At 41.6% G+C, this 14,366-nt stretch overlaps 1 protein-coding gene across 1 annotated transcript in view; it reads left to right on the top strand.

Moving 5' to 3' along the window:
- The window catches only part of Gad2 (glutamate decarboxylase 2), a 66,463-nt gene extending 53,273 nt beyond the window's left edge, over window positions 1-13,190 (top strand). The window contains exons 13-16 of the mRNA XM_034510324.2: window positions 189-338; window positions 3,936-4,043; window positions 4,351-4,440; window positions 9,641-13,190. Of these exons, the coding sequence (XP_034366215.1) occupies window positions 189-338; window positions 3,936-4,043; window positions 4,351-4,440; window positions 9,641-9,814 (522 nt within the window). The 3' untranslated portion in view covers window positions 9,815-13,190. The remainder of the gene's footprint in view (window positions 1-188; window positions 339-3,935; window positions 4,044-4,350; window positions 4,441-9,640) is intronic.
- Window positions 13,191-14,366: the final 1,176 nt, after the last annotated feature.

Below are 14,366 nucleotides of genomic sequence, written 5' to 3'. Positions count from 1 at the left end.
AATATTTTAACTGCAACAAATGATGCTTGCCTGGACAGTCTTATCCAGTAGTTTTTCTATTTAATTCTTGCTGTGTTCTTCTTCCAAAAGATACAAGAACAGTTGGCTCTCTGATTTTTCTTTCTTAACAATTAACCCACAATGCAATGCTAAAGTGAGTGTTCTGAATTTTCTCTTTGCTCCTGTAGGGACTGATGCAGAGCTGCAACCAGATGCATGCTTCCTACCTCTTTCAACAAGATAAGCACTATGACCTGTCCTATGACACAGGAGACAAGGCCTTGCAGTGTGGACGCCACGTCGATGTCTTTAAATTATGGCTCATGTGGAGAGCAAAGGTGAGCCCAGGCCAGCTGAAGGCAGCTAAAGAAAAGAAAACTGGTCTGACAAAGTTTTTAAAACATGATTGCTAAACGAAAAGTCACTCAGGGGATTCTTTTTAGCCCTGTGTCTGCATGGCTGCATTCTCCATGGGTAAGAGCATAATTCTACCCACTGTTTGTCTCCTGTCACATCCTAGGGTTTCTAAAGCTTCCTCCACTCTAAGACCCATTTTGATGCATCTGGCAGAACACCCTGACTTTTTAAAGAAGCATCTCTTACTGTTTCCATCCTCGTTATTATTTGGCTTATTTAATGCACCCTCTCTCCGTCTTGGTTGATAATCTGTCTTGATGACTGATTGCCTGAGTAGTTAGTGTGTTTTAGAAGGAACCCGGAATGAAAGTGCCTACCATGACCAGTTAGTTCCATGCCCACTCCAGTAAATGACTTCTAAAGAGAAAATAATTTTTAAAACTCCGGAAGTCCCCAGTCCTTTGTATGGGGTCCTGTGTACTCCAAATTTTACCTGGATGATGATCCTTCCTTTACCAACAAGGTCATTTCTGTAGCTGCTGGTGTACAGTGCAGGCAAGGCCTCTTTGTCGCCTTCTGGAGGCTGACAATTATGTTGAATGTAAGGAGGCTGCACAGGTCAGAGGTTATATTTAGTTTATTCTTTGATTGTTTTATGCACGTATATAATCCATTGTAGTCATGCTTGTTCCTCAAATTCTTTTATCCCTCCTACCCCCAAATCTCAGTCCCAAATTCCATTTTCATATCTTTTGTTCGGTGGGGGTGTGGCTTTGCTTTGTGAAGTACATGATTTAATTTTAACTAGACTCTCAGTTTACAAATCACAAAATCAGACAATGGCCAGAGCTACCTATGTACACTAAAGACCTAACTAAAAAATACTATGCCAGGGAACGTGAAGGAAAACAAACAAGGGGGTAACTGAAGGGGAAGCAGGAATGCCCTTCCTTCCTGTGTGTTTGGTCAAGAGGCCACTACACATCTGACTCTATGTTTTCACTGCTTACACAGTGGGCAACAGGCTCAGACCCATAGGGTGAAGTAAGCAACTTAGGAGACATGTTGCCTTCCAGGAAAAGGCAGGTAAGGGCCTTTGCAAACTGTCCTCAGTAACAAACGCCACAAACTGTTCTAAGTTTTTCCAAGTAGAGGGAGTGGTCTTATACAGCTCAGAGGCATGTGAGATGGCCAAGAAGGAACGAGGAAAATTTTTCACTGATAGAGAAACAGTGTACTCCACAAGTGTTTTGTAGGATCTTCTTTAAGCCTATCCTAGACAGAAAGACAAGCTTAAGTGTAAAGAACTCTGATTGTTCCCAGGAATGGCATGTCCTCAGGCAGTCTCCTCTATAATATTTATCCCACTGAGTTTTCTCAAACTGTTTGGAAGTCTCACCACTGCTTCTGGGAAGCCTAGTAAGGGTGGTGTACACTGGGCCCCTATACTTTGGACATTGATAGCATCCCCCCCACCCTTGAAAGAACATACTTGTAATTCCAGCACATGGGAGCAGAAAGTCATCATAAGTTTATGACCAGCCTGGTCTGTATATAGCAAGTCAGAAGCCAGACAAAGGTATACGGAAAAGGACCCTGTCTCACAAAGCCCAAAACAAAACGAGTCTGCTGAAGACATATAAGCAACCCCAACTCCTCAGCATAAGACTTGGTCATTTGGTCATAACACTTTAATTTGGAGGGGGAAACGACAAGGTCATATATTGTGGTGGGTTCCCAATCAGCCTTTACAATTAATTAGTGGGTTTATTTCACTGATGAATGGGAATTTCAAAATAATAGTTGGCAATGTCAAATAGTAAGTTAAGAAAGACTTATCTCTACATAGAATGGAAGCTCTCTCTTCTCTCAGACACCATTCTTTTTGTTTCTTTCTCCTTCAGTGTTTGCATTAACTGGTGATTATCAGCTGTATTTACCAAGCTCATGCTACACCAGTTCCTGAAGCCTCTGCTCCTGAGTAGGGCAGCCCTTGGTCCTTAGAAAAGTAACTTAAAGAGTATCAGGAGTGGACCAAACAACGGGGGTGGGGGGGTCAACCCCTGAGATGAAGGTTAGGGAACCAACTTTTCCTGTCCTGAAATAAAAGACTTCAGAGAGGTGAAAAGGGCAAAGCCAAGCTGCAACCTTCAAGCATCTTTCAAGTTGTTACACAAAGCTTCAAGTGTCTGAACATCCAAATGGAACGACTGTCCATTTGGCTTCCAACTTAAAGCTCCATTTTTGTTTCAAGATGAAATGATAATAGTTCTCAAGATATTAAGCACAATCTCTCAACATAGACCAGAAGGGAGGATAACTATCCCACCAAAAGTTCCCTTGCCATGCTTGTCACAGGAGTGAAACTTTCCCTGCAGGAACAACCCTAGAAAATTTGGCTACAATGGTTCCATGGCTTTGAGACAAGATCCTACTCTAAAGGCAGGCTGGTCTCAAATCCCAGCAATCCTCTTGCCTTAGCTTCCTGGGTGTATGATGGCCTTTCTTTCATCCCTACGAGAATTAGGACTTCATCTAAAAAAAGGATAATGAGGAGGAGTAGACAGAGGAAAGCACCACTTCAGCGACGACGTCTTCTGACCCCATCTCATTTCTTCGATACAGCTCATTCTGAGCGTGCTTTACATGAGCTGGCTTGGATCTCCCTTTTGGGCTATGAAAAACAAGCCCATCTTAAGTCTGTTATACCTACAGTTGCTTCCTCTGAGTTCCATGCTGGATTAGGTTATATGCCAGTTCCACACGTTAATCACTTTCCATTTGCACTTAGCAAATATAGGAACTAGCAGAAGAAAGACACTTTGGAAATCAGTTCCCTACTCATGCCCAGACTTTGGTTAGATAGCTCCGGTTCAAGGCAGTTGTACTGTTTTTTTTTTTTTTTATAAGTCCAGATGCAAGGTTCTCAGAACTGAGAAGTAAAAGCTGCCAATAGCTTATGTACCCAGCTGCTGTGAGGCATGCATCACTACCACAGAGGACACCAAAAGGCTAGGCAGAATGACAGCCTTCCTAAGACTCATTTGTCTGATCAACTGACGCTCAGCAAGTGACTGTTTGTTCTTGCTGAGGCACAGAGGGAGTTTGAGGATAGATAATTTACATCATGAGTAAGAGCCAAGCAGGCGTGGGGGGAGCACAGAACTGGGGGGAGGGATCCCTGACAGGGCTTTTTATCTGCAGGAAAAGACTAGCCCAGCCCTTCTGTTATTAATGACGTCCATGACGGCATCTATGAACTGCAAAGGCAAATTTTCCCCTTGAATAATCAATATAATTGCCTGGGGAATTAAGCCCTGGGAACAAAAGGAGTCAACGGTGGGGCCTCTTAATGAAAAGGAACAAACACACCTTGGGGCGAGAATTAGATGGGGGTAATCGCCAGAAAAGCCTCTAGGACAGTCTCCAGTCTCGTCTAAAGTGTACAAGTGGCAGGGCTGGAAATGGCAGAATGACTGCCAGTCTCTAGAGGACTCTGTTGTTCCCTTATTTCTGTCTGAGAGCTACCCACATGCTTGGTCTGCCTAATGCTTTTTTTTTTTTCTTCTCTTTCATAGGGGACTACTGGATTTGAAGCACATATTGATAAGTGTTTGGAGCTGGCAGAGTATTTGTACAACATCATAAAAAACCGAGAAGGATATGAAATGGTGTTTGACGGGAAGGTATGCGCTCACATTTCAACAATCAGCACGAGCATCCTCAATCCCAGTCCTGAGCCCTGGCATTTTCTGATGTCAGTAGTGTGCTTTCTGGCTAAGTGGGACCATTACAAGGGGAAGCAGTAGTTGGTGGGATGGCTCCTTCGAGTTGGAATAAAGATTGGACTTACAACAACTCTGAAAGGGAGCTGTTCCAAATGTAATTACTCATTTAAATACAGGAATTATCTCCTGAACCTGAGCAATCACTGCATTTGAACCATCCTTGGAATTTTAGACCAGGCCTGAATCCTATTTTCTTCTTTTTTAGCCTCAGCACACAAATGTCTGCTTCTGGTTTGTACCTCCTAGCTTGCGCTTTCTGGAAGACAATGAAGAGAGAATGAGCCGCCTCTCAAAGGTAAGCGCCTTTGCTTTCATGTGTCTTCTTTGTGACATGCAATGTCTTTGTGGGAATATCAGCTGGAGCCTGGATCAGTGTCCTCTATGAGCTCTCACAGAGCCCAGATGTACAAAGTCATTGTTCCCTGACTTCACAATTACGTTTGCTTGTTTCTAGAGAGAGTTTATGATGTCTTAAAATAGTCCATTGAATGTCAATCTTTACTGACATTCAGAAAAAAAACAAAAACCGTCCTTGAAGGTCACTGGTTTTTGAAGGGAAATGGATACTGAGTTACATGTGCAAAAGAAACTTCAAATATGAGAAAGAGTCAGCCAAAAGTAAAAGAGAAAAAGAAAGAGAAAGAAAAAAACGAAGGAAGGAAGGAAGGAAGGAAGGAAGGAAGGAAGGAAGGAAGGAAGGAAGGAAGGGAGGGAGGGGAAATTATAAGGAAGCAAGAGAAGAGAAGAGAAGAGGAGAGGAGAGGAGAGGAGAGGAGAGGAGAGGAGAGGAGAGGAGAGGAGAGGAGAGGAGAGGAGAGGAGAGGAGAGGAGAGGAGAGGAGACCCTTTTGAATACCAACATCCAGGCTACCCAAGCAGAAGGATCAAGAATATTAACAGCTACCATTTACAGTATGTGTGTACCTCAAGCTTCACATTTATCAGGTTTTAGGTCATTTAGAGTCTCATAGTAGCTCATGTGAGTTGATGTGGCCGAGCACTGTTGCTGTCCCATTTTATTGAATGACCATGAAAAAAATGCGATGTTTCCAAATTGCACAGTAAGGTTGACTCCAGAGCCTACACTTGATCTTGGCCAGAGGGCTGAGAAGCAATGACTCCAGAGCCTAAAGAGCTCTAAAGTCTCCTCTGGTTAGAAAGGTGCAGTTTTTTTTAGATCTTTAATCTCTGACTGCCCCCAACATTTACACATGGTTGAAGTCTGCTTTATGGTGCACACCAAAGGGAGAGGACTTCAGAGCCTATTTCTCACAGTGCTGTAAGAATGGGAAGCCAGGGCCATCCATCATTTATACACGAACCTCGGAAGGTTAGTTGTTCTATCCATTGTTTCAGTGACTCAGGGAGGCTGCAGGCACAGCCAGGTTAGTCAGGCATGTATTCCCTACTGCTAAGAGTCTTGCCTTAGCTTACTGACCTTCTGGAATAATTTATTCCCTTATATGTCAAGGGAAGTATAGGATTCCTGTAGTTTAGCGGTTCTCACCCTCTAATACAGTTCCTCATGTTGTGGTGACCCCCCAACCATAAAATTATTTCATTACTACTTTATAACTATAGTTTTGCTACTGATAAATCTCAATGTAAATGTGTGATACTCAGGGTATCTAATATGTGACTTCAAAGGAGTCACAGCCCACAGGTTGAGAACCACTGCTGTAGATGTAAACCCCTCAGGAGATTATTAATATCTGCCCTTTATCAATCTGGGACCACATTCTCCAACAGGATGAAACTCACATGTGATAGTCTTTTTTTTAATGTATCAGCGTATGTTGTATATGAAGATATATGTTCAAATATATATGCAAATTTACATGCGTGTGCATATATGCATGTGTGCACCTGCATGTTGGAAAGAGAACAAAGTTAAATTTTGAAAAGGACAAGACCAAGAACTTACCTAGTTCAGAGCTGTAGCATTCGAAAGCCACCAAAAGTCATTGCTGAGCAAAAATACCAAGACTGTGGGGCTTGCAATATAATGAATTATTAGAGTTAGGTGGCTTATGAACAACAGAAATTGATTTTTCAGTTGTGGGGCTGGAAAATCTGAGATCAAGAAGTCAGCAGACTCCATATCTACTGAGGGCCTACTTCCTGGCCCATCAGCAGTCTTTTTTCCCTGTACCCTGTCTGAGGTGTTAATTAATAAGGCAGAGCCAAGGACCCCCATCTTCTGGATGGTTATGATGGCAAAAGAGAAATTTGAGAGGACACAATGTTCAGACTGTTGTAAGTCCACATACTTCCTTGCATAAGGGAAAAGAACTTTTACTAAATTTAATGAGCCTGTCCCAGGAGTTCACTGGTAGGGAACAAATATCTAGATAACAGAAGCAGGCGTGACTAATACCAACATTCACTCTTTCATGAGGATGTAAAAATGAGGATCTGGTAGGCACATTTCTGGTTGCCTAAGAGGCTGGCCTGGAACTTACTACATGGCCTGGCTGACCTGGAACTCATAAGAGATCCACCTGACTCTGCCTCCTAAATGCTGGGTGCATTAAAGGTGGGTGCTCCACCACACCCAGAAATTCACTGACCATTACTTGCATCTCTTTTAACAGCTTTTATAGTCCTCCACTAATTGATAATTTTTAATTGATGATTACCACCAGCAGATGGGTATAATAGCAAATTGGTAAAGAAGCCATTTGGACTCATACATGAGGTGACTTTGAAAAGTCTGCTATGGGGTAGTGAAGAACTCGTTGGGCAAGATTTTGACATTACAGAATGTTTCCTCGATGGCATTCATATATTTCTAGGATTTAAACACAAAGGCTTTTTGACACATAGTGAAAATACATTTTCAAGATAACTGTATGTTATTTCATGAACACCAGCTCTCTTGGAGGAAACAAATGCACAGTTTAATTATGAAGAGGTCTGCTGGTGATGTAAGAGATGGTCCTCATTTTCAACTGAATCTATGACCATGCACATCTCACATAAGTGGAAAGCATCCCTGGCTTCTCATTTCTGGCTGTGTCTTTGTAATGAACATCAAAGATCAGATGCTGCGTTTACAAACTCCAGTGGCAGATTCATGTGGACAGATCACACATCTGAGTAGATGCAACTGAAATGTCTGTCTCATCTTAGCAAGCTGCTCCTCTCGTGCTACTGCCATGTCTGTTAGAATTCAGAAAGCCCTCCACAGCTTCCTGCACCCTGTTAGGAAACAAAGGAATGAAAAGGTAGCATCAGCTTACAGACGGGGTAGAAGGAAAAGATGAAGCTGTCATCAGTGAAAAGCCAGTTAAGAAACTAGGATGTTGGGATGGAGAGATAGCTCAGCGGTTAAGAGCACTGACTGCTCTGCTGGAGGTCCTGAGTTCAAATTCCAGCAACCACATGGTGGCTCACAACCATCTGTAATGAGATCTGATGCCCTCTTATGGAGACAGGGACAGCTACAGTGTACTCACATATAATAAATAAATAAATAAATAAATAAATAAATAAATAAATAAATAAAAGCCTTTGGGCAGGAGCGAGTGGGGTCAGGGCAAAAGGGAGAAGGATAGAGGGAAAAAAAAGAAAGAAAGAAAGAAAGAAAGAAAGAAAGAAAGAAAGAAAGAAAGAAAGAAAGAAAGAAAGAAACTAGGATGTTGTTAGACTCAGTGTGTAAGGTCCTGTAGTTATAACTCAGAAGAAGACAGTTGGTGGTAGGCAGGAAAGGGTTCACTGTGAATATGGCACTGTGAGGGAAAGCTGCAGAGTACTTAGGGTGTGGAGCCTTACAGGGGACTGAGGATGTAGACTGGGAGGATGCGCCACGGGATGACTGATGATAGTCATGAAATGACGAAAACTATTGATGCAAAGGATATTTAATAAATGGCTCTTGTCAAAATTGAAGACTAGTTTTGGTGAGCAGTTGAAGATGGAGCTGATGACAAAAGGCCAATTTGCCGGAGAGCAAGGGCTTAATTCGAAACAGGGAAGAGAACCCAGGAAATTGCAACGAACAGTGTAATAAAAGCATTGTGATCTTGTCTGAGATGTCCCTCTGTGTATGAAGTCTTGTGGGGTCAACTATTTACTCCTAGATAAGTCTTTAGATCATTTAGGCCTCCTTGTTTTGTTTTGTTTTGTTTTTTCTTCAAGATATTTATAAGAGAAAACAATTCAAAAAGAGAAACTATGTGGTAGCTGGGGGGTATGCCTTTGGCTGGGGCTAAAGGAAGGCACTGGGCATTCCTCCATTGCTCTCTGACTTATTCTTTTTTCTTTTTCTTTTTAATTTTTTTTTATGATTCCTTTTTTTAGAAAAGTTTATGTAGGGCTGGAGAGATAGCTCAGTGGTTAAGAGCACTGGCTACTCTTCAGAGGTCATAGGTTCAATTCCCAGCAACCACAAGGTAGCTCCATCTGTAACTGGACCTGATGCCCTCTTCACGTGTGTCGTTGACAGCATGCTCATATACATAAAATAAATAAATAAAAATTTTTAAAAATTTTATGTGCATTGGTGCTTTGCCCACATGTATGTCTGTGCAAGGGTGTTGGATCCTCTGGACCTGCAGACAGGTATGAGCTTCCATGTAGGTGCTGGGAATTGAACCTGGGTCCTCTGGAGGAACAGCCAGTGTTCTTAACTGACTTTTTATTTCACTCACACTGGTGTTTTGCCTGCATGTCTGCCTAAATGCCTATAACCCCAGGTCTGGGTGTTGGATCACCCAGACCTGGGGTTATAGGCACCCATGATCTGCCACATGGGTGTTGGGAATTGAACACAGGTCATCTGGAAGAACAGCCAGTGCTCTTAACTGCTGAGCCATCTCTTCAGCCCTTACTTAATCTCTTGATACAGGGTCTCTTAGGTGAACCTGAAGCTTATCATTTCAGCTAGGCTGGCTGTCCAGTCAGCTCCAGGACCAGCCTGTCTCCTCCCCACAGCATTGGAGTTACAGGCATGTACCCTGTCTTTTAGAGGCATGTACCATGTACTCCTGGCTTTGTTACATGAGTGCTAGGGGAACACAGGTTCTCACATTTTCAAGCAAGTACACACACCCACTGAACCATCTCTCCAGTCCTCCGTTACTTTTATCCATCACTTGATACTGAGGCTTGCCCCTCAAAATAATTTTTATTAACAATGCTTTCTTTCAATGACTTTGCATTTTCTGGGGTGAAACTCTTTTCAGTGTAGTACTGCTAAACCATTTAACCCCGTGACAAGATTCTTCCCGTTCCCTCCAAACACTAACAAACCAACCCAAAGGTGACGAGTCTCTTATTATATTTAGTTTTTAATATTTTGAGCTGTTTTTACTCTCTGATCTCATGAACACTTGAAGCGGTTCCTTCAAGAGAAAACTCTGGTCCTGTTTGGTTAAAAACTAAGAACATCACTTGCTGTGGGATGCATTGCATAGCATACTAACATTGATTGTATTACTAACATCGAGGAGGTACCGAGAGAAAGTCATTGCACTGACCTCGTCTCTCCCACAGGTGGCGCCAGTGATTAAAGCCCGAATGATGGAGTCTGGGACCACAATGGTCAGCTACCAACCCTTAGGAGACAAGGTCAACTTCTTCCGCATGGTCATATCAAACCCTGCAGCAACTCACCAAGACATTGACTTCCTCATTGAAGAAATTGAACGCCTGGGCCAAGATTTGTAATCACCTCTCTCATCAAACGGTTTCAGTTCTCTAGGTAGACAGCTAAGTTGTCACAAACTGTGTAAATGTATTTGTAGTTTGTTCCAGAGTAATTCTATTTCTATATTGTGGTGTCACAGTAGAGTATAGTTAAAAAAAAATCAAAATCAACAGGAAACATCGCTCCTTTCAAAAATCCTTTCTTAAGTTTAGAATACCTCTCTAATAATTAGTAACAAAAGGCTATGTTCTAATCAGTAAGAGAAAGTATAAAGTTGTTATAAATGCTTCCCTTTTAATATAGTATGCTAACCCAACCTTATTTTCACTTCAGAGCAGTAGTACTGAATAGTGCCAAATCACCCTTGAATCGTAAAGGTTCTCGGGGGTGCAGTGAAAAGGTCAAAGTAAATATAAAATGTATGCGGACAAGAAAAGCTCTTGCCTTTTTCATAGTATTAGGAAAAGAATTTATAATTTACCTACAGCAACATTTCAAATGTATTTAAATACATATAATTTTACAAAAAGAAAAGTATATATTAAAAGAAATCCTATTTTGTAACATATAGATTTTATTTTATATGGGTTATACAAACTGCAGGGGCAGATATCAAACCTAAGCCAGATTTATTTCTTTATTTTTTTTTCTCTCTATCTTTCTTTTCATGGAGGCAAAATAAAACACTTTAGCAAGGTAATTTTAACATAGAACCCACAAAATTCTTTTAAAATGTAGTAACTTACTTTAGTATATATTGTGGCTTATCATATCCCTAAAGATAGTATTTCAAAACAAACACACACGAAAAGAAACTTCTAAAACCAATTGATCAGATTAACAATTAAGATTCTCTTCCTGTTTAGGCATTGCACTAGTTGGCCCTAGCAGACCCAGGCTATAAGCCTGGCAAGCCCAGCTTGGACCCAGATCCTGGCAAGCATGTCTACTTTGCTTCCAGTGTAGCCTGCTTTCAACAAAGGTTGATATTAGTTCTTGAAGTGTCTTTTCAAACCATATTCTTTTATTAGATCATTTGGATTAATTAGGGGGAAAAAAGCTAAAAATAAAACCTAATCAGCCCTAGCAAAGAGGGGTGCAGCACATTCCTTAAGTGTGACGAGCTCAGAATATTAAACCCAGCTATGGGAGATGTGACCTCTGTGTGACAATAATGGCTTCCTCCCAAATGCCATTTTGCTATTGTCTGGGGGAAAGGGTTGTTTGCATCCCGGATGCTCTCTTCTTCAAAGTCCTTCTTCAGCCTTCACTTTGAAATCTCTCCTACTAGACCCTCTGCCCCCAGACACCCAGTAATGAGTTACTATCCCAAGTGGCTCTTTTCCTTCCCTGAAATGAGTTCCTCCTGCAAACAGCTTCAAGATAGCCTAAGAACTTTTATCCACCTCTCATCAAGACCCACAGCGACTAGAATGTGCAGAGATTGCTAAAATTCAAAATAACAGTTTGAAAATAAGTTTCTTTCCCTGTAAACTGGATGGAGAGCTATCCACAACTCCGGTGATAACTTTAAGTCACGAATGAACAGATCTAAGTGCTGGTAGAACTATGGCCTTCTCCATGCAAAAGGCAGGTATGGGTCTGGAAGCATTCTCCTACTCCATAAGGATAGGCATTTTGATACTCAGAAAGATACGGGAACAGAAGAAAGAAGGCCCTGTCCTTACCTACCACAAATCTTCATGACTTTTCCCCAGACCTTATTTGACCAGACATTCTGATCCTCGGTATGAATGTTGCTTCGGGCCCTTGCTGTCTAGACAGCCAATGGATTCCCTGAAGCATGAAAAAGAATTCCCTGTACACCAGAGTCTTATGAAGCAGTAGCCCTCCACTTTCAGTACCCCCTAATGGGCAAGCACAACTTTCCTTTCTAGAACCTGGCTAACGAGAGTAAACATTCAGCTGTCCATCCATCTTGAGCCTCAGGCCCACAGATCTCACTTCCCAGACAGAGACTCACTTATCAAACCCGCTGTCCCACTTAGAGAAGGCAGTAGGGCCTAGTGTCCTGATAGATGGAAAAGCTTAGCCCTTGGGGGACAGACTTGGTAGTTCAAGCTGGCTTCTAGTTTGATGAGATGACAGAATTGAAAAAGGAAGTGTCCATATACTTTTTGCTAGTGAATCAGATCTCCAACTCACCTCTCCAGATTCTAGGAGCCTTGCTCAGGCATGGAAATCTCTTCATAGTGTATTCTACAAAAGGAGGTACATGCATGCCTAATAGGTCCCAGTGCTTAAATAGATTCTCTCCAGTGGCTCTGCCATCCACTCAAGAGAGCACTAAGGAGGATGGGAAGAAAGAGTAATATTGAACATTGGTCCAAATCCCCAGTGCCAAAGGTCTCTATCTGTGATCTTTTTTTCTTTTTTTTTTTTCATTTTAAAACATTGGTTTTAGCTTTAATCAGAATTGATATGGCCATTTTTATTTATACAGCAATATTTCATTTATTATTTAAAATACTTGAAAAAAGTACAGTATGTGTTTATCTAAGACTTCTAAGTGGTATAGACTTCATGTACTGTCATAGGATTTGAGGAAAGAAAATTGTGTGTGTGTGTGTGTGTGTGTGTGTGTGTGTGTGTGTGTGTGTTGCCGTTAGTACATTGTTAGGACTGTCTTGTCACCTCAGATTGAGGTTGTGCACTTTATATTGAACTGTGTGGTGTTGCAAATCAACATGTGTTGCTGTGAAGCTTGCACAGTGTATTATCAGTGTGAATTCTATTATGTGGTAGCTGCATTGAACTTTGAACTTTGAGATTATGAGAACTACATTTGCATCTGTTCCTGTCCTTGCCTCTCTTCTCCCTCACCCTCTCACCCGGTCCCAAGCTGTGTGCCCTCTCCATCGGCTCTTAGAGAAAACATAATCTCAACTAAGCCCCATCCTAAGAAATCTCTTTGAGAACTGTGTGATCACACACAAAATGCTTCATCTCTGAGACCAGAGAAACCAATTATGGAGTGTCACAGGCGGCTGACAGGGTAGGTGTTGACTCTGCAGGGTCTTGGAGTAGGTGCTGCTCCTCAGAATATGGACAAAGGATGCACAGGTGTAAATATAGTAACAGGACAAAGAAGCAAAAACATCAAACCAGGTATCATCTTGCACGTGCTTTTCTGTTTTCAAGTGCTAAATGCAAACACTGTGTATTAATTAGTTGTGTGTGCCAAGATCTTGTTGCCAAATGATGTTTCTGAATAATGTCAACATTTCCCCAGCACCCCTCCATTAACTAAAGACAGAAAAAAAAATACAAACGTGGCAACCTGTTCTTCCTACCAAATATAAACTTGTGTATGATCAAAGTATTTTACCTGTGTTTTCTCTCTAAACCCAAATAAATGTGTAAATGTGCACAGGTCAGGCTCTGCTTGCTCACTTCACACTCTGTCACATGCTTACTTCACACTCTGTCACGTGCTCACTTCACACTCTGTCACGTGGTGGGGGTCATTTTTAATTTTTAATGACTTTCCTGTCTTCGGGTCTTACATCTGCTATCACCCTCTCAGGTCATATCTGGAGGATACCACTGCACAAACCCTGGTTTCTTCTTCAAACAGAAATGATCAATTAAAAATATTTTATTATGAAAATTTCACCTAAGCATAAAAATGAGAAAAACAAAATAGCGAAGTTCCATGTGGCCTTCAACCTTTACTGTTGTAGAGCTCAAATCACATTTATTTCTCTATACTACTTTCTCCCCGACACCAAACTAGGCTTTTATGAATATATGAAAGATAAGAACTTTCACATAGGAAAGACTCAAAATCCTACCATTACTCTCTGTTCCCAGGAAGAATTTCCCACTCTTTCTGATATGAAAGAAAGTATCTCAGGAGTAATAAGAATGTAGGTCCTACACTTGGATTACCTGGGGTTAAGTTATGTATGACCCCATCACTGACTCTCTGAGATATCCCAAGAATATCACCAAGTCTCCTTGACTGTGTTCCCCCATTTTACGACAGCAAATTTCTTCCTACAGTTTTTGTGTTGATTAAATTTAATGTACGTTTAATACTGAGAATGGCTCTTGGTATTTGTGCTGATTGATTTTCATCATTAGCTTGACTGAATTTACCTTGAAGTGTGCCTTGTGGGGGTATTTTCATAGCTATTTAACTAAAGAGGGAAGGCCCACTCTCAATATGGGTAATGATATAAGCAGGGGCCCTGGACTGAACAAAAAACGTAAGAGGAAAGAGAGATCTGAGCACCAATATTCATCCCTCTCTACCTCCTGCAGATGTAGTGTAGCCAGTCCCCTCTCACTCCCACTGCTGTGGGACTATATCCCTTCAAACCATGAGCCAAACAAATCCTCCCTTCTTTGAACTGCGTTTGCCGTGCACTTTGTCACAACAATGAGGAAAGTAGCTAATATAGCATTCAATAAGCAGCAGCCAACAAGTCTTGATTGTGTCATATTTTATTATGGATTCTGTAAGTCACCTCTTGTCATGTCCTTAAACACTCAGACTCCACTGAGCTCCTCCACTGTTGACTCTCAGTGGTTTTCAATGAATACCCA

This window comes from Arvicanthis niloticus, chromosome 8, assembly GCF_011762505.2.
Source record: "Arvicanthis niloticus isolate mArvNil1 chromosome 8, mArvNil1.pat.X, whole genome shotgun sequence".
Taxonomy (NCBI): domain Eukaryota; kingdom Metazoa; phylum Chordata; class Mammalia; order Rodentia; family Muridae; genus Arvicanthis; species Arvicanthis niloticus.
The sequence above is the reverse complement of the archived record's forward strand: the minus strand, read 5'-3'. Positions and strand labels throughout refer to the sequence as shown.